The following is a 20608-nucleotide window of genomic DNA, read 5'->3' on the forward strand; positions in this document are numbered from 1 at the left end:
CAGTGGTCTGAGCTAATCCGTGCCCATGCTTCCCATTAGCCTATTCAGACAGTAAAGGCATAGAATCCAACTTCCAGTCTCCCCAGTCATTATCTGACTGGTCCTCTGGCTGCTGCTCAGAATGCTCCATTGGAGAGAATGTACTTGGGAGAAGCCAAGTCCCCTCAAACAGTCCTCAGTGCTCCCTTGACTGATTTAGTAGACCTATAACAATTTAAATAGGTTTTCCACAGCAAGTTGACAAAATCAGGAGTAAAGCCCAGATGAGAGGATCCCGAAGCACCCTCCAGGGTGGGGAGAATGAGAGAGCACTCTCTAAAGTTGAAAGGGGATAGATTCCATACAAATATAAGGAAGATTTTCTTCACCCAGAGAGTCTTCCAGAGTCTGTTATAGGGGAAAACACCCTCCAGGGATTTAAGACAAAGTTGGACAAGTTCCTGCTAAACAGCACAATTACTTACCGTAACAGGTGTTATCCAGGGACAGCAGGCAGATATTCTTAACGTATGGGTGACGTCACCGACGGAGCCCCGGTACGGATACTTTTAACTAGAAAGTTCTAGTTGACCGCACCGCGCATGCGTGGGTGCCTTCCCGCTCGACGGAGGAGAGCGTGGTCCCCAGTTAAGATAAGCCAGCTAAGAAGCCAACCCGGGGAGGAGGGCGGGTCCTAAGAATATCTGCCTGTTGTCCCTGGATAACACCTGTTACGGTAAGTAACTGTGCTTTATCCCAGGACAAGCAGGCAGCATATTCTTAACGTATGGGTGACCTCCAAGCTAACAGAGGGGGAGGAGGGATGGTTGGCCATTAGGAAAATAAATTTTGTAACACAGATTGGCCGAAGAGTCCATCCCGTCTGGAGAAGGCATCCAGACAGTAGTGAGTAGTGAACGTGTGAACTGAGGACCAAGTGGCAGCCTTGCAGATTTCCTCAATGGGCGTGGAACGAAGGAAAGCCACGGAAGCAGCCATAGCTCTGACTCAGTGGGCCGTGACAGCGCCTTCCAGTGAGAGACCGGCCCGAGCATAACAGAAGGCAATGCAGGCAGCAAGCCAGTTAGAAAGCGTCCGTTTAGAGACAGGGCGACCTAAACGGTTAGGGTCGAAATATAGAAAGAGCTGAGGGGATGAGCGGTGAGCCCTGGTGCGATCAAGATAGTAAGCAAGGGCACGCTACCAGTCCAGCGTATGCAGCGCCTGTTCCCCAGGATGAGAGTGGGGTTTGGGAAAAAAGACAGGCAAAACAATGGACTGGTTGAGGTGAAAGTCCGAGACCACCTTGGGAAGGAACTTAGGATGGGTGCGCAGAACCACCTTGTCATGGTGAAAAACAGTGAAAGGTGGGTCGGCAACCAGTGCATGCAGCTCACTAACCCTCCTGGCAGAGGTGATGGCAATGAGGAAAAGCACCTTCCATGTCAGAAATTTGAGTGAAGTAGTGGCTAGAGGCTCAAACGGAGGTTTCATGAGGGTTGACAAAACCACATTCAGGTCCCAGACGACTGGAGGAGGCTTCAGAGGTGGTTTGACATTGAAGAGGCCTCTCATGAACCGGGAAACCAGGGGATGAGCCGTAAGAGGTTTTCCGAGGATAGGCTCATGGAACGCAGTGATGGCACTGAGGTGGACTCTGATGGAGGTAGACTTGAGGCCAGCGTCGGACAGAGAGAGCAAATAGTCCAGTACAGTTTCCACCGCCAATGAGTGATGATGCAGTAGACACCAAGAGGAGAACCTGGTCCACTTCTGATGGTAACATTGGAGGGTGGCCGGTTTCCTGGAGGCATCCAAAATGCGACGGACAGGCTGAGACAGATTCTGTGGAGAGGTCAGCCCGAGAGAAACCAAGCTGTCAGGTGGAGCGAGGACAGATTGGGATGTAGTAGAGACTGATGCTGCTGCGTAAGTAGAGTAGGAAACACAGGAAGAGGAATGGGCTCCCTGGAGCTGAGCTGGAGCAGGAGAGAGAACCAGTGTTGGCGAGGCCACCGAGGAGCGATGAGAATCATGGTGGCATTGTCTCTGCGGAGTTTGAACAACGTCCGCAACATCAGAGGAAGTGGAGGGAAGGCATAGAGAAACCAACCCGTCCAGTTGAGCAGGAACGCATTCGGGGCCAGACGATGAGGAGAGTAGAGTCTGGAACAGAAAAGGGGCAGTTGATGGTTGTGAGGAGCTGCAAAGAGGTCCACCTGAGGAGTGCCCCACCGATCGAAGATGGAGTGGAGTGTGGTCGGATCCAGAGTCCACTCGTGAGGTTGAAGGATGCGGCTGAGATTGTCGGCCAGGGAGTTCTGTTCGCCCTGGATGTAGACAGCCTTGAGGAAGAGATTGCGGGCCGTGGCCCAGGTCCAGATGTGGATGGCCTCCTGACAGAGGAGGGGAGAACCGGTGCCGCCTTGCTTGTTTATGTAATACATGGCGACTTGGTTGTCTGTGCACAGGAGAAGAACCTGAGGGTAGAGAAGGTGTTGGAAAGCTTTGAGTGCATAGAACACGGCCCTGAGTTCCAGGAAATTGATATGATGTTGACGTTCCTGAGGGGTCCAGAGACCCTGTGTGCGAAGTTCTCCCAGGTGGGCTCCCCATGCGTAGGGGGAGGCATCCGTGGTGATGACCATGGAGTGAGGGAGTAGATGAAAAAGCAGACCCCTGGAAAGATTGGAGGAGTTCAACCACCATTGAAGAGATCGCTGAAGAGACGATGTCACACAGATGGGATGAGAAAGAAGGTCCGTGGTCTGAGACCATTGGTTGGCTAGAGCCCACTGAGGTGTTCTGAGGTGGAGTCGTGCCAGAGGGAGCACATGGACCGTGGAAGCCATGTGGCCCAGGAGGACCATCATCTGCCGAGCAGGGATGGAGTGATGAAGGAGCACCTGGCGGCAAAGATGGAGCAGGGTCTGTTGACGGTCGGAGGGGAGAAACGCCCTCATCAGAGTGGTGTCGAGAACTGCTCCAATGAACTGAAGTCGCTGTGTGGGAAGCAGATGCGACTTGGGGTAGTTGATCTCGAACCCCAGAAGATGGAGGAAAGAGATGGTGTGTTGAGTGGCTTGTAGCACAAGCGGAGACGTAGGTGCTTTCACCAACCAATCGTCCAAGTAGGGGAACACCTGGAGGTTGTGAGACCTGAGGAAGGCCGCCACCACAATAAGGCACTTGGTGAACACCCTGGGCGATGATGCGAGGCCAAAGGGTAGCACTTTGTACTGGTAGTGATGGTGCTGTATCTGAAACCGGAGGTAGCGACGTGAAGTCTGATTGATTCGAATGTGAGTGTAGGCCTCCTTGAGGTCTAGGGAACATAGCCAGTCGTGTTGAGAGAGAAGAGGGTAAAGCGTGGCCAGGGAGAGCATTCTGAACTTCTCCTTGACCAGACACTTGTTGAGGTCCCTGAGATCGAGGATGGGACGTAGGTCTCCTGTCTTCTTGGGTACCAGGAAATAGCGGGAGTAGAATCCCTGACCCCTTTGGTCTTGGGGGACTTCTTCGATGGCATTGAGAAGAAGGAGGGATTGAACCTCCTTGAGAAGGAGGAGGGTTTGAGAGGAGTGAGAAGCAGACTCTACGGGAGGATTGTCTGGTGGAAGAGTCTGGAAGTTGAGAGAGTAGCCGTGGCGAATGATGGTAAGGACCCACTGGTCTGACGTGATGACCTCCCATCGGCTGAGAAAAAGTTGCAGGCGTCCTCCGATAGGTTAAGGAAGAGGTAACGCTGGTGAGAGACTGGCTATGCCCTGGAGAAAGGAGTCAAAAGGGCTGAGAAGGTTTTGACTGAGGGAGAGGCTTGGCAGGTTGATGAGATTGGGAGCGAGCCTGAGTTTGCTGTTGCTGACGAGGTTGGCGAGGTTGTTGCGGAGGTGGATGAAGAGGTCTGGCTGAGAATCTGCATTGGTATGAAGACTGCTGTCTATAGGGGCGAGCAGGCAGAGTCTTCTTCTTTGGTTTGATGAGAGTATCCCACCTGGTCTCGTGAGCAGAGAGTTTCTGGGTGGTGGAGTCTAGGGACTCTCCGAAAAGTTCATCACCAAGACAAGGTGCGTTAGCCAGGCGGTCTTGGTGGTTAACATCGAGGTCGGAAACTCTCAGCCAGGCCAGACGTCTCATGGCAACCGCCATGGCTGAAGCTCGAGAGGTGAGCTCGAAAGAATCATAAATAGAGCGCACCATGAATTTGCGGAGTTGGAGCAGACTGGAAATGTGTTGTTGGAACAGAGGGACCTTAAGTTCAGGAAGATACTTTTGTAATGAAGAGAGTTGTTGAACCAGATGCTTCATGTAGAAGGAGAAGTGAAAGGTGTAATTATTGGCTCTGTTTGCAAGCATTGAATTTTGATAAAGGCGCTTGCCAAATTTATCCATCGTTTTGCCCTCTCTGCCAGGAGGGGTAGAAGCATAAATACTGGATCCCTGGGTTTTCTTCAAGGTGGATTCGACAAGAAGAGATTCATGGGGTAGTTGGGGTTTGTCAAACCCCGGGATAGGGATGACCCTGTAGAGACTATCCAGTTTTCTAGGGGCCCCCGGTACCGAGAGAGGGTTCTCCCAATTCTTGTAGAAAGTTTCCCGTAAGATGTCGTGGATGGGTAACTTTAGGAATTCTTTGGGGGGTTGCTCGAAGTTTAGGGCATCTAAGAAAGCCTGTGACTTCTTAGAGTCAGATTCTAATGGGATAGAGAGAGCCGCTAACATTTCCCGAAGAAATTTGGAGAACGAGGATTGTTCAGGCTTGGAACCGGTATCGATTGTGGAGGGCTCCTCGTCGGTTGAAGAAGCCTCATCGTCGGTACCGGGTTGGGATTCTTCCCAGAGGTCCGGGTCCCTGACGTCGGTGTGTATAGGGCGGGACGATGGTGTGGATGGTTCTGCGTGGCGAGTCTTAGAGAGAGATTTGCCAGAACGCATGGAGACGGTACCGGGAGAAGAGGAGCGGTGCCGGTCTCGGTCGGCTTGGCGACGGTCCCGATGTCGGAGAGGATCGGCATCAGAGTGCAGTTGCACGAGAGGGTTGATGGGTTCCGCCGCGAGCACCGGCATGGACGTATTTAATGGTACCGATGGAGTCGACTCCGGTGGTATGGTGCGAGGCTCGGGCCGGTCCGGTACCGGAAGGAGCGGGGCCAATATTGTTGGCAACAGGTGCTGTAGTTGTTGCTGTAGATGCTCCTGTAATTGAGTTTGGAGTATGGCCGCAATGCGGTCGTCCAGGCACTGGTACCGCTTTTTTCTTTTTCGGTACCGTAGGTGCTGCTCTACGCCCCGGCGATGAGGAGGCCGATGACGAGGCACTCACCGAAATCGGGGCGGAGCGTTTACGGGGTCGGCTGGATGCCGGGAGGACCGGTGTCGCCGCCGTGGCAGGAGGGCGCTCAAGGGAAGTGGAAGGCTTCTTAGCCGGCTTACCTGACGCCATCGACCCCGAGGAAGGGTCAGGCGGTGTGGAGGTAGTCGGTGCCGACTTTAGCGGCGCCGTCGATGGTGTGGCAGACTCCATGGCAGATCCGGTGCCAAAAAGGATGTTCTGCTGGATCTGCCTATTCTTTAACGTACGTTTTTTTAAGAGTAGCACAGCGGGTGCAGGTGTCAGCCCGATGCTCTGGACCCAGGCACTGTAAGCACCAATTGTGCGGGTCAGTGAGAGAGATCGGGCGTGCACACCGCTGGCACTTCTTAAAACCCGGCTGAGGGGGCATGAATGGAAACACGGCCTCCGCAAAATCAAACCCGGAGGCCTGTATGATGGCAACAGGCCCCGCCGGGGCCGGCCAGAAAAATAAAGGAAAAGACAAATTAAAAAAAAATTTTTTTTTTTTTCAGACGAAAAAGAAACCCGAAGGGAAAAAAGCAAAAAGGAAGAAAATTACGCGAGCGGGAAGGCAAAGTAGAAAATTTCAACAGCCGTTGAAAGCACATGCGTCTTCTTCGCTCCGCGGAAACGAAGAAACTGGGGACCACGCTCTCCTCCGTCGAGCGGGAAGGCACCCGCGCATGCGTGGTGCGGTCAACTAGAACTTTCTAGTTAAAAGTGTCCGTACCGGGGCTCCGTCGGTGACGTCACCCATACGTTAAGAATATGCTGCCTGCTTGTCCTGGGATAATGGAATGTATGCAGGTGAGGCTGGACTCATTTAGAGCACTGGTCTTTGACCTGGGGGCCGCCGCGTGAGCGGACTGTTGGGCAGGATGGACCACTGGTTTGACCCAGCAGCGGCAATTCTTATGTTCTTATGTTCCTAGGCTTTGCAGGGTCCATAAACCTGTGCTTTGCTCAGTCTCCTTCTAAAAGGTTTTTTTTTTGGGGGGGGGGTTTCCCAGACCATCTGTGATTCCCCAACCTTAGTGATACTGGGGGTGGGGGGGAGGAAGTGGCCATAGACTGAGTCTCCCATCCCTCCCTCATGTCCCATGATTGTTCAGCCGGTCATCCATCACAAATCTCACATGATATTGGGATATCTCCAGTTCATTCTTAGTATTTTTAAGGCAAAACAATGAGTTTTGAGGCACATAGAGGCTTTTTAAGCAAAATTGGGAAACCTAAGATGGCCACAGTGGCAGGATGGTCATACCAAAAACGGCCCAAGAAATCACACTAAAGAATGAAAAAATTCAAGGATGGTGTTTTTGGGGGTGGGGGACCCTAAATACAGCCCCAGGTATGCTCAAAATCTGCAAATGTAGACCCCCCCCCCTGATTTTCCCCTAGACTATAACAGACAGTACTCACCGTCTGTCTGTGCTGGTGACAGCCTGCTAGTTCTCACGGAAACTGGAAATGGAGAAAGCACTGCTTCAATTCTTCAGACCAGGTCCATAAGTTGGGATCTTCGGGCTGCCAGTCAGACTAAACTCCGACCTAGGCCTCAACCTCCACAGATCCATGCACGAGCAGGGAGAGGAATCCACGCAGTTGGCATCTGTTAAGCCCTGCTGATCTGACACAGAAGCCAAACAGCCTGTGGTCAAGCACCTGATAAATCAGGATGCAAGTTATCTTTAAGGGCAGTGGACCCCACACTCCACTAGTCTCAATGCAGGCTGGCCGACAGGAACCCGGAGGGTTGTCTTGCCAGCTGCAGACCTCTTTCACAGAGTCTACGCCTTCTCCCAGGCAGAGCTGCCCCAGGATTACCAGGGACCTCTCCAGCACCGAAAAGTCTCAAATTCAGAGAAAACACACACACACAAAAGAACAGATCAGAATTAAACCTTAACTCACTTGCCGAAGGAAAAACTGAAGGGTGCACTATAGCCACTGGAGAAGGAAGTGGAGCTGAAGAATGTAAATTTCATCCTTCTGCAATACAACTTGTGAATACAGGAAATCATCTACAGTCAGGACTCCTAGACACATTGCACCAGAAAACCTACAGGTGAAGCCTCTTTGCTACTGTGAGTTCAGGAGTATTTTTTTTTTTTTTTAAGTTCCATGATGATTTTAAATACAGCTGTTAGGTGTGGAACCTGCACACAAAAACATATATGGCCACTCTTAAGCCTAACCAATCAGGGCTTTAGGCTCCTCCCTCAGTATCCTGGATACAGAGGGAGGTGCCTAAGGCCTGTGACTCAGATGCCTAAACCCCACCCCTTGGGAGAGGCCTTAAGCAACTGAACCAATCAGGGCCTTTGGCCCCTCCCCGTGCATTATATGATGCACCAGGGAGGGGAAGGTGTGTCATTTGAGACTGGCAGTCGAAGCAGGAACCTTCCTAAGGGCTTCCTGCTTCCAACATTTTAAAAAGGTATGTTGGAGGTTCGGTGGGGGGCATCCGGTGGCAGGAGGAAGTGGGAATCTCTCCTGCCATTTTTGGGGGTTCAGGGTGGGGTTGGGGATGACCGGTGGCAGGAGGGAATGGGCATCCCTCCTGCCATTTTTTTGCTTTCAGGGGGACAGTGACTTGGGGGGGGGGGCACGTTTGTCATGTGTCACTGGGGAGGGCCTGTGGTGGTGGTGGGGACTTTTTCTCTTTTTTTTTAATGGGACAGACATTTTGTATGTGTAACACAAAATATCTGTGCCATTGAAAAAAAATGTTTTGTGCATCAAGTCGCTAACAGTGATCGTTGCTAAAGCTGTAAAAACAGGTTTAGTGATGATTGCTTACTTTAGTGCCTCAGCCCTTGCTTTCGGTCTGCATTCTCTCACTCTCCTATTTGTCCCTCTCACCTTGCTTTTAACGCTGCAGTGCTGAAGGCATATTGCTTCTCTCACCAGCCCAAATCCTCTCTTTCTCTAAAGCATCCTGCCCCAGAAACAGGATATTCTATCAGAGGAAGCAGGACGCTACAGAAAGAGAGGTTTTGGACAGGTGAGAAAGGCAGAATGCCTTCAGCGCTACAGCATTAAAGACAAGGTGAGAGAGCTGAGAGGGATAGGTAGGAGAGTTAAAAAAAGTGAATCTAGGGGAGGAGTGAAGGTTCAGAAGTGCAGGAAGAAAAAGGAAGAAGAGACACACAGAGATGTAAACATGTCAGGGGGATTTTTGAAGGGTACAGATGCTGGGAATAGAGGATGAAAAACCAAAGAAGGAAGATGATGACCATAGATGAAAAGGAGAAATGGTGACTGTAAAGTGGAGTGGTGAAGAGAGGGAGGGGGGAGAGTGATCCATAGGAGGGAGAGAGTGATCCATAGGAGGGAAAGGAAGAGATAGTGCCCATGGAGGGGAGGGGAGATAGAAGGAGATGGAAAGGAGAGGAAAGGGAGTAAAAACGAGATGGGAGGAGATGGTGCCCATGAATGGAGAACGGAAGGAAATGGAAGAGATGAAAATAGATAGATTTGAGATGGAGTTAGAACAATGGAAGAAAACAATGTGAAAGACTGAAATACAGCAGGAAGTAAAGGAGCAGAAAAAAAAGAAACAATGCAGACAGGAGGCCCTGGGAACAGATATGACAGCACAGAACTGTGCTGCAAGCACAGGGAAAGAACCAGTCAAGAAACGAGATTAGAAAGAAAAATCACCAGACAAAAAAGTTAAGATAAATAATTTTTATCTTAGTAATTAAAATATGTCAATTTTGAGCATTTACATCTGCTAATTCTATACTGCACAGTACAGGGGGTGCTTTATGCAATTAATTGTGCAATTAAAAATGTTAACCGATGTACAGCCCTAATGTATACATGTGTTTTGGAGCAGTTTCAGAGGAATAGCTTTATGGAGGGGTAGTTGCAAGGGGATAGTTTTAGGGAATCAGTCAGTTTGCATGGGGAAGTTTAGGAGGGGTTGGAAAGATAGAGGCAGTTTAAGGTGTGTTTTTTCATTAAGATTTTACACATGCCAAGTGTCATCCCATTCCATTAAGTTTTCAGAATAATTTTGCCCCAGAGAGAAAGACAGACAGAATTCTTGAATAATTTTTTCCAACTTCCATTGGATTGGAAACAATAAAAAGAAATGACATGGTGGAAAACCAAAGTGGACCTTTTATTAAACCTCAGAAAGAAGAACTAGGATGGAAAAAAAAAATCAATTCAGTGCCCAAACTCACCCAGTCAAATGAGGCACTGTAGAGTTTTTCTCATCTAATAGTCTTACCCTAGCTAGGAGGGCATCTCCTATCTCCATTACACAACCATTCTCCTGCCGCAGATTCTTCAGGCTTTCCAGGAACAGAGCTAAGAAAGAAACAAAGTGAGAGGACTTTGCAGCATGTAGAGATGGGCAGAATGGGGAATGGGTCATGGCTGAATCTTCTTACCGTGCACCTCAATCAGATCCTCCAGACTTGGGAAGATATTGTGCAATTCTGTATGCGGGATCCAGACACTGAGCATGGGTTGGTAGAAAACTTCATGAAGCACTTTCAGCATGCGCACATGAGCATGCTCTGTGATAAACAGCTCTGCAGAGAGAAAGAGATAGACACACAGGAGGGACCGGTCAGGGGTTCTGCATTCACTTCTACATGAGGGAAAAAGACAGGCAGAGGAATTGTTTGCAATTGTCAGTGCTTCCTACCATTGATGACTTCCTGCCGCCTGACTTCACTTTTCTTCAGTCTGAGGAGGGTCTCGGGACCGGCAAGGTTGCGCCAGTTGGGCGGGTCCAGCTCCAGCTCCGAAACACGCGGCTCAATCTCCTCAGACTGGGGAGGCAGAAAGGACTGCGGGGAGTCCCCTCCCCCACCCCCTCCTGGCTCAGGGCTGCAGAGAAGTAAATGAACACCCTCTGAGCTTTGAAGATCTACTATCATCATACTGGAGTAAGAGATATTATACAGAAAGCCATAGAGAAGCTGCACACCCAGGCCCTGACCATGTGCTTTTAAAAGATGGCTCAGTCTTTCTTGAAATAGGAGGGTAAGTCTGACACCAGGTGGCCACTGCAAATATTGCAGCTGCACTTTTGTAAGCATAGGGATTCATTTATTCAACCTGAAGCATTCTTAAACTGTAGTTTCCATTGCCTTGGAAAGAACAGCAGTATCAGTCCATGAATGCCTTGCAGTAGGGGTAAAAACTGTAATATTAGGACAGTTCAAAGTTTGCAGGTAACCTTGGAGTTAGAGAACAGACACTAAGTCAATTCTTTGCCCTCTCTTCCACCCCTTTTCCACCAGTCAATGTCCACTCCCCTCCCAGACACCTACGTCAAGCTCTGCTTCTTCTGCTGCTGTGGCTGCAATGGCTTCTCTCCCAGATCGGTGGCTCTGGCTGCAGCATCTAGGTCCACATCACTCCGGGACCGTGGCTGCTTGCCCTTGGCAGAGCCACGCTGCGATCGCTTCCGCTCATGCACACGCAGGCTCTCAGAGCGCCCCAGTCGGCCCGGCAGCCTGCTCCCCCCCAGGATGGAGGCCATCATCATACCAAACACAGCAGGGAGGAGGAGGAGGGGGAGAATCAGAGTTGAAGAAGTAGTCATGCAACCAGTGAGGGGATAGGGGAAGAGAAAAAGAGAGAATAGATAAATGGCAGAGACAGCTACATACTCATCTCTCAGAAGAGAGTATGAAGGAGAGAGGGGAAGCATGCATGTACCTAATTGATATGTGCACCTTAGGACAGAGCCCCTTAAGTGTGGCAAGATCAGCGAGATATAGCACATGCGTATGACACATCAGGTTACTGTTTACTTATTCAGGATAACAAAATTTATTGTTCTAACAGAGAGGATATCTAATTGAACAACAACAACAAAAAAATTACTGTATATACTCAAATATAAGTCGAGACCCCATTCCCTCCAAAAGGAGGGAAAATGACTAACTCGAATATAAGACGGGGGCTTAATATTCAAGTGAAATGCCCTGCCAGGATCTGCACCCAGTGTCCTCTCCCTCATGCCCTTCCCTGCCAGGCTCTGCACTCAGCCCCCCTCCCTGCCAGGTTCTGCACCCAGCCCCCTTCTCTCACTGCCCTACCAGGCTATACAGCCAGCCCCCCCTGCCCTACCAGGCTATACAGCCAGTCCCCATGCCTGCCAGGCTCTGACCCCAGCCCCCCTCACTACTTGTCAGGCTCTGCACCCTGTCCTCCCTCCCTGCCAGGCTCTGCAACATATCCCACCTTCCTGTCCTGTACTCGCTTCCCTCTCTGGTGATCTAGTGGTAGGCCAAGACAGAAGGGATCCTTCCCATCTCCCGTCCAATACTAACAATTTTTTTACCTCCCTCCCCCCGTGTACCTTTTCTCATATCCCTGGTGGGCCAGCGGTGTATGGGCAGGTGTGAACTTTCCACGCTCCTGCCCTATGCCCCTCCTTCCAATCTCGTGTCTCATGGCCAGCGGTGCACAGGCACGCAGGAGCAAGCTCCTGCCTGGCACCGCTCACTGAATGGCTGCAGCCAGTTCTCACGAGTCCCATGAGAACTGGAGGAAGCCATTCAGGGAGCGACGCAGGGCCGGGCAGGAGCTTGAGAAGGTTGCTCCTGCGTGCCATTAACCGCTAGCTACGAGATCGAAAGGAGGGTCACAGGGCAGGAAAGTTCGCTCCTGCCCATACACCGCTGGACCACCAGGGAAGTGAGAAAAGGTATGCGGGGTAGGGGAATAAAAAAATTGTTAGTATTGGCTGGGACAAGAGGGATCCCTCCTGTCCCGGCCTACCAGAGGCCTGCATCAAGTTCGGGAGGGGGTCGGGTGATGACCCGAATATAGGAAGACCCCTATTTTTGGGCCATTTTTTTGGCCCAAAAATCTTGTCCTATATTTGAGTATATACGGTACATTTTTATAAATATTATCCTATAGGAGGCACCTAAGGAAGACCCCAAAAGCTTATACCACAGCCTCCAAAACATGAGACCTGTCTCTACACAGGTGGCTCTAATAATTGGCAACCCTACCACCTTTTTTTTACATTTTTCATCTAAGCACCAGTTACATAAAATATTTTGAAAACGAACACAGGAAAGTGAAGTGATGTTTCTGACAAATGTCCCGCTGGCTACAATGATGTCACGAGTCATTTTGAGCCGGTTAAAAGAGTACTTAGCTGTGGGAGGATCTGCTGTGGAGGCTTCTGCCCCCTCTCCTGTGCTCTTTACTTACAGTCTGCCCCGGCTTTTCCTTCCATTCCCACTCCAAACTCAAAGCATGCAAAGAGGAGTGGGGTGTGTGAAAGTCACCAACCTTTTTCTCCTTCTGGAAACAAAGCAGGAAGCGAAGGTTAATGACCAGGTAGGGAAATGCTTCAGCTATGGCTAAAGACCAGTCAGTTCTCAGATCCCAGCTTTAGAAACTGCTACGGTCTTGGCAGAAGGTACTGAAGTGATGGTGGCCAGGAATCTCAGTTCCAGTCCAATGAAGAAGCGCACAAAGCAGGCCAAGGACATTGCTGCTGCTGACAGCGGCTGGGGCAAAAGAAGCAAAAGGCGATTCCTCCACAGGGCAGCATACGACTGCCACACCACAGCAACACATCACCGAGGTAAGGCAGCAAGGCTTCACCCCCAAAACAGAGTTCTCACGCACATACGACACCAGCAATTAAACATACATATACCACACTTGATAACTGGGTGGGGGATACACCTGTACACCCCAGCACAGACATGTGGCGAAAGGCAAAAGTGAAAGCAGCACAATAGTGACAATTCACAAAGAACTTGGTTACTCAAACAAGAGTTTCCACGGACTTCTCAGCAGAACACTATCAGTTAAACACACGGACGGCCACAAATGTGCGGTACATACATACATACCCCACTAAACAGTCACAGCAAATGATAGATTTGCACCAAGCAGGGGGCCCACAGCACTGGGAGAAGGCATAAATTACCACAGCCAAGCAAACCATGTGGGCTTTGCCGTAATAATCAAAGCAAAACTGTGCAGTTTTGCTTTAATGCTCAAGAAAAAATACCCGCACAAATTTAGGCCTGCTTTTTTGTGTAGGTACTTTACTTTTTGGAAGCAAAAGCAGGCTCACAGTGTCAAGTATTAAAAGTAAGAACATACATTTCTGTCAAATATAACCCTCCCTGAGAATAACACCAAATCATCCTAGTGCTTAGAGTAACAGACTGGGAACCCAGAGAAGAGGACTCAGATCCTGCTTCTGCCACTTACATGTGTTCTGATCATAGACAAGTCTGTTGCCTCAGATATCCATTTAAGATGGCAGCTGAGAAAGGAACTCATGCCTGTACGCAATTTATTAAAAAGGTGCCCTAGCACAGCGCACTATATAATTAATACACTTGCACTGTGGCATAGCACTGTGATGATACAAACACTGCGACACTGTGGGGCAAGGAATGTTCACAACTTAGAACTACAGGATGGAAAATGAATTTGTCACACAAAAGCAGTAAGGATTTCAGCAACAAAGAAGATATCCTCTATAAAAGAGCAGTCAGAGCAAAAGGATGCAGCAGATATAAGCTTAAGGTAGAGGTCTGCTGCACCTCGGACCCAGGTAACTTCTTGAGACACAGTGAGGGCCTACTCTTTCTGCTGTCCCAGGAACTGCATCACCTGAAGTGAGTGCCCTGCCCAGATGAAAGCCAGGCCATGCACAAGTCAGGTTCTGCCTGGAGCGTTTTCACTAACACTTGTTTATTACAAGGCTGTATTCTGTGTCTAGATCTCAAAAGGTAGTGTTACCAAAAACCCAATACACAAATATTCTATAGCCCTGCGGATTGCCACAGATGAGGAGATGGCGACTCAGACAGAAGCAGGAAAGCACAATGAGACAAGAGTGCAAGCATACCCCAACAGATGTGCAGTCATGACTGTCAAGAATCAAAAGACAGAATGAGAAGCCTCAAGAACAGCTGAGAAGTGCAACCATAAAAGGCGGGTGGTGAAATACCATGAGAAGCCTCAAGCACTGATGAGGAAAACTGTGAGCAGAAGCGAGCGCAGCGCAAGCAGCCGTTAATACCTTCCTCTTTCTATGCATAGTCTTCATCCTCTCCCATGTGCCTGCATTCTCTGCATCAACCCGTGACTACCTTTTCATCCTTACTCTACCATCTCTCTCCCCCCCACCCCCGACTCCGCAACCACATCTCACCTCTCGTTCTCTCCTCCATCTTCAACTGGATGCTCCCCTGACACTGCTTGCTCCACAGAAATGGCCCCTCTCCCAGCATCAGTAGCATCCAATGAGGGTGTCCCCTCGGATCCTGCAATAGTAAGAGACTGAAGTGTTGCTGTAGTCAAAGCAGGCATGTCCCTGATCTATGCACATCCCTCAACAACTTCTTGCCCCATTTCCCTTTCAATGATTTGTAATTACAGACCTGCTTCATCATCTGCAGCTTCACTGGGTGGATGGACAGCAACTGCCACAGCCGCTGTCTCACCTCCCTCGCTGCTGGCTGTATTCTTCCGAAGCACGACGCTAAGTTCCCCACGGTCTGGAGGCTTCACAGTGCTGCTTTTTCTCTCAGCCATTCCAGACTTTTCACCTGAAATGTGTGCAGATACTTACAGCCTCTTCCAGTGGTGAGATCCAAATACTAACAAATACTGGGTCTACCACCCACATGCAAGTTTTTCCTCCAAAATCCACAATATTCATGTCTAAGATTCTTCCCCAGACAGTAAATCTTAAGGTGCTTCTGAAAACATGTCACATCTGGTTTGATCTGTAACTCCTCTCCAGTTCAACCCCTATTTAAAGCAACAAAATCTCAAGTTGCAGATTTGACAAATGACTGATGCATGAAAAGTATGGGAAGGCCCCTCCTGTGTGTGCCATACTTATGCTATTAAGCAAAATGGCAGCAGTGGTTTTTATTTTTTTGCACCTTGGAGTGAGGTGAGGGTAGGGGAAACCCTGAGAAAGGGCCCTCAGCAGATCTCACCAGTTTCCAGGTTAACAGCAGCACACTGTGTCCATGCTATTGATATGAGAATCATTTTAACAAAGAGCAGATAAGAGAGGGGAAGGAGAGCAAGGAGGGAAGCAATGAACTTTTATACTGTACTCCTGACGGAATTCTGCGCAACTGTGCAGCGCAGAATTTGCACAGAATTCCTCATTCATGCAGAATTCTATACAAACCTTCAGTTTTGCCACTATCCCCCACATGAGTCTGGCCTCCTTCCCTCTCACCAACCCCCACCGTGAGATCAGACATACCTGTGGCCTCCCAAAGAAGCAGCAGTGGCAGCAGCTGGCTGGCAGAGGAAGCACTATGAACAGGGTGCTTGCGGCCGGCCTACCAGGGTCTTCCCTCTGCTGCATCACTTCATGTAGATGGATGATGCAGCAGAGGGAAGGCCCTGACAGGGCTGGCTGCAAGCAGCCTGTTCACAGCACTGCCTCTGCCAGCTGGCTGAAGCCACTACTGCTGTGCTCTGGAAGGTCCGCAGGTATGTCTGATCTCATAGAGGGTGAGTAGGAGTGAGACCAGACACGTGTGGGGAGGGTACATGGATGCTAGACCATAATTTTATTTATTTTTTTTTTGGGGGGGAAAGAAGGGGACATGGGGGACTTGCAGGGGGAGGAGGAGAGGGGACGGGACATGGATGCTAGACCTGAAGAGGGAGGAGGAGAGGGGAGGGGACATTGATGCTAGACCTGCAGGGGGAGGAGGAGAGGGGGGACACGGATGCTAGACCTGCAGGAGGAGGAGGAGAGGGGGGGGGACACGGATGCTAGACCTGCAGGAGGAGGAGAAGAGGGGGAGGGGACATGGATGCTAGATCTGCAGGGGGAGGAGGAGAGTGTGACTGCTAGCAATGCTAGGCTGACAGAGAGGGGGAGGGAATATGGATGCTAGACATGCAGGGGGAGGGAGCATGGATGCTGGATCAATAAGTAGTGGGGAAAGGGGATGAGAAGAAAATCCAGGCTAGAAAGTGGGGTGAGAAGGAAGAAATGTTTGATCATAGAGAGAGGGAAAGAGAGAGATGCCAGACCATGGGGAGTAGGGAAGGGATTCAGGGTTCAAGCGAGAGGTGGTGGTAGGTGGGGTGAGAGGACATGGATGCTAGACCCACAAGTGGTGGTGGGGTATGGTAGAAAGAGAAAAAGAGAGTGACCAAGACCAGAAAGGGGGTGGGAAAGGAGTAAGAGATTCTTAGCCAGTTGGGAGAGTGAGAGAGAGAGATGTCAGACTATGGAGGCCAAGGAGGGGATTCAGGGTGCAATTGAGAGAGGTGTAGGATTTAAAGGGAAGAGAAAACTGCAGTTGGAGTGAGAGAGGGAACTGAGGCTGGATCCTGAGAGGAAAAGGCAGGAAGGAATTTCAGGTCTTTGGATAGAATTCTATGCAAAATATTACAAATAAACTTTGCAGAACCAGAACTTTACAAGATTCTTGTACTGAACTAAATTGTACCAAATATGCGGCAGCGTGGAATGAAGATTTGGCACGCTCTTTTCAATATACCACCTTTAAAACTTTTCTTCTTAGCTCACGGCGTCTCATTGCTAATATGTTGCACTGGGAGATTCAATATAAATTTGCTTTAAGACTTTATATTGCATCTGTTAGAGTTCGTTGTTTGGATCCTGCTTTGTCCAGCAGTTGCCTGAAGTGTCGACACCCTGAAGCCTCTTTGGGTCATATGTTTTGGCTGAGCCCCTTCATCCAAGAATTTTGGCAATCTCTATTATGGTATCTTCCTTGTGGTCCTGTGGCATGAAAGTGGAACCTCTTTTGCTTTTTGATACTTTTTCTTTACAGACACCTACTCCCCGGGGTTTTGTTCCTTCTTTGCGGAAAGCTATTCTTTTGGGGAGGAAAGTGATATTGTTGCAATGGCTAGATTCTCAACCTCCCTCTCTGTAACAATGGCATATGCAAATGCTCACTTTATTGAAATTGAAATGGGCTCAAGTGAAAGATTCTGATAGTCGCGCTTGGCGAGCTTTTCGACTCGCTTGGAGTCCATTTTGGAACTCACTCCCACTGTACTTGCGTAATTATTTGCTGCATTTATAATTTGTGGATTGTTTAGTTTCTGCTCATCTCGCACCCTAGTTTCTTTCTTTTTGGTTGGTGGGTGGGGTGGAGGATTGGTTGGTAGGGTTTGTTATTCTCTAAATTGTTGTATTTCTTGTTTATTTGTGGTCTTTAATAAAAATGATTTGCATATACACTTTGCAGAATTTTTGAAATAGTGTGCACAGAATTTTCAAAATGTTTGCGCAGAATTCCGTCAGGAGTAATATTGGTGGAAGAGGAGTTAATTATGGATGTTAAGAGAGGCGATACCATCCTGCCCCTGCCCCACAGCCAGGAGTGATTCTGGTACGTACTATCATGCTTTGGTGAGGAAGTGGGAGAGCAGATGCCTGATTTGAAGGGGTGGGGGAGAATGGGAGGGAATACCTTCAGGGTCAACCTTTGATGGCTTGTTGTCAAAATCTGTAAAAATAAAGGAAGATAAATGAGGTAAAGATGGCATGGAACCGATTGTGAAGAAAGCCAGAAAAATGGAGTCCTACACCTGAGCAAAGCTCAAAGACAGTAAGAGGTCATAATGGAAGGAAAGGCTAAAAGGGACTTGGGGTTTAACAGCCTTACAGAGAGACAGGGGCAGTTTTTTAAAAGTATTCTCCATCTTTTTTTTTTTTTTTTAAATATATTATCTTTATTAACAATTGCAAAGGGAACATACAACCAGGATCACAACAAGCAGAACAAACAGATCAGGCATAGATACCAACTCTAGAAACCCATGACAGCAAAGGAGTCACAAAACAGGAACCCAATGGTCAGATGCTCAACACAATTGACATTTTGACTCATAAAATTGTCAGAACCAGTCTGCCCACACGTATAGATACTTTTACTTTGAATAGTCAGGGTGATGAACAGTCTGGGTGATGTTAGAGGTAGTTCTATTCAGTTGGTTTCTGCCCTTGTGACATGCTGATTTCATTGAAGGAGAGTTCTGTCTTTAAAATTCTGGTGGTTGAATAAGATGGAGAATACTTTTTGTACTTCAAAAACAAAAAGTATTCTCCATCTTATTCAACCACCAGAATTTTAAAGACAGAACTCTCCTTCAATGAAATCAGCATGTCACAAGGGCAGAAACCAACTGAATAGAACTACCTCTAACATCACCCAGACTGTTCATCACCCTGACTATTCAAAGTAAAAGTATCTATACGTGTGGGCAGACTGGTTCTGACATTTTATGAGTCACTAAGTGCTCTGAAAAACATCTCTCATCCCATAAGACATGCACGCCACATGGACCAGCAAAAGAGAGCTGCTCTTAAGCTGTAAGATTCATCTTTATCTGTGAAGCATAATTTTAAAATAAATCACAGGAATCTGACAAAAAAGTTGAAGTGTGGAGAGCTCAGACACCAACAGTATGAGAGACAATTTGTGTAACATACAGTGCAACTCTGACCCGGTCCGATTCCAGCGAGTGGGGTCCAGGATACTGAATCCTTTCTTTGGTTTCAACAGCTCATCTCCCTTTTTGTTCCCTGAAATCTGAATGGAGGAATAAAAGAAAAAGGAAAAGGGGTATTTTTATTACTGAGTAGGAAAATTACTTAAAATCTTGAGAATCTTTACCAGGGGTGTTTGTCCTTTCTTCCCCAGACAGCATACTTCAGTCCTTAGGTCTCACCTTTTTCCGAAAAAAATGCCTTTTAGACTTCTTGTTGTCAGCCACCTTGGTCTTCACCCCCAGGTGCTTCATATAAGTCACAATAGCACTGAATATGGTGGAGCTGGAGAGAAGGGGGGCGGGGAGACAAAAATCAGACTAAAGACACAGCATACTCTCCAAGAGACTGACATCTCCAGTTATGCAGCAGCTCACAGGGAAGGGGGGACATTACCATGAGAAGCTCCCACTGCTGGAGTCTTTCTGACAGGAGAGGTTGCTTTGACAAAGCTCATATAACACTTTTTGGGACTATGTACAACAGTGTTTTGTGTGATATACTGGACATATGACAATATTACACAGTACATTTGCTGTGTTAATCCACTTTAAAAGATAATAGAAATGTGAAAAAAAAGAAAGGTGATAACTTTTATTGGACTATCTTAATACAGTTTTTGACAAAGGTCAAAGTTAAGCTTTTGAAGGCAGTTTTCTTCTTCCCTCAAAACTGTCTTGGATTGCTTATGGCTTCACTACATATATTTTGGTATCGTCATCTTTTGCTCATAACTGACCTAAGAAGGTGGCTCTCTGCCTTCAAAAGTCTATCAATAATGTTATTAGTCCAGTAGAAAAAAAAAGTATCATTTTATTTTACTTTGGTTTGTTTTATTTCTACTTATTGGCATTATGCAGAGAACAATGCTCAATGTCATACACTGTCCCACCCCCAGGCTGGGGGTGGGACAGTGAGCTGAATACCCCCTTGTTCTCACTGAGCAGTACAGCCATCCCACCCACACTGCCTCAGCTCAACTCACAGACTCATGACCACACCCTATGCTCTGCTGGCATGGGAAAGTGCAATTTTGTCTTCTCTCTCCTATTTTCCTCTATCTGCCACATCAGAGGAACTCCCACTACACTGAGTTCATTCCTGGATAGAGTTACCAGTCCACCCTAGATGGCAACACCTAGATGCAAATTATGACAACTGCTGAGCCCTTTACCTTTTCTCCTCGTCCGTAGAAATAGTTGGGCTGCAAGAGAGAGAGAGAAACGCATATAAATGAGGTATAACCTATTCATGTATGGTGAAAGAAACAGCCTTATATACAGGGAAAATAAGAAAGAGAGAAGGGAAGGCAAAAAGAGCAAGGGACAGAAAAGAGGGAGACAGCAAGTGAAAGATAGGGAGAGAGACTGAAAGAGGGAAGAATATAAAAGACACCAGTCTAACAACTGTTTTAACAGAAACCAGGACTCTCTAGGATGCCAAGTCTGAGAGTGCTTGCTCCCAGTAAAAGGTCTACAGTAAAGTACAATGCCACCAGAATGCATCAGTTATTACCCTGCACAGTGTCCTTGGAGGAAGTCTCCATGCTATCTTTAAAAAACATAGAGCATGGCATGATATAGGGTTAATGCTATAGAAATGATAAACAGTAGTAGAGTTGCAGAGCACGGGTGAATAACAGATGCACTCTCCCCTCCAGAGAAAAAAATGGGTCTTCTGGTTCACTCACCGGCAGAACATGGTGCAGGCTGTCAGGGAGTTTGGATGTTGCTGCTGAGATGTGCATATCTGTGAGGATAGGGCGT

The 20608-nt window shown here is 48.3% G+C and overlaps 1 protein-coding gene across 1 annotated transcript in view; it reads right to left on the reverse strand.

Annotated features, from left to right (window-relative positions):
- ARHGEF1 (Rho guanine nucleotide exchange factor 1) overlaps positions 1 to 20608 on the reverse strand; it is a 207644-nt gene that overhangs the window by 72371 nt on the left and 114665 nt on the right. The window contains exons 11-21 of the mRNA XM_033962587.1: positions 20017 to 20046; positions 19025 to 19127; positions 18786 to 18885; positions 17764 to 17799; positions 14716 to 14883; positions 14487 to 14598; positions 12592 to 12607; positions 10612 to 11066; positions 9981 to 10165; positions 9721 to 9864; positions 9558 to 9637 (exon numbers count right to left, since the gene is read on the reverse strand). Coding sequence (XP_033818478.1) covers positions 9558 to 9637; positions 9721 to 9864; positions 9981 to 10165; positions 10612 to 11066; positions 12592 to 12607; positions 14487 to 14598; positions 14716 to 14883; positions 17764 to 17799; positions 18786 to 18885; positions 19025 to 19127; positions 20017 to 20046 — 1429 coding nt within the window. The remainder of the gene's footprint in view (positions 1 to 9557; positions 9638 to 9720; positions 9865 to 9980; positions 10166 to 10611; positions 11067 to 12591; positions 12608 to 14486; positions 14599 to 14715; positions 14884 to 17763; positions 17800 to 18785; positions 18886 to 19024; positions 19128 to 20016; positions 20047 to 20608) is intronic.

The sequence above is a fragment of the Geotrypetes seraphini genome, chromosome 11 (assembly GCF_902459505.1).
Source record: "Geotrypetes seraphini chromosome 11, aGeoSer1.1, whole genome shotgun sequence".
In the NCBI taxonomy this organism is placed as follows: domain Eukaryota; kingdom Metazoa; phylum Chordata; class Amphibia; order Gymnophiona; family Dermophiidae; genus Geotrypetes; species Geotrypetes seraphini.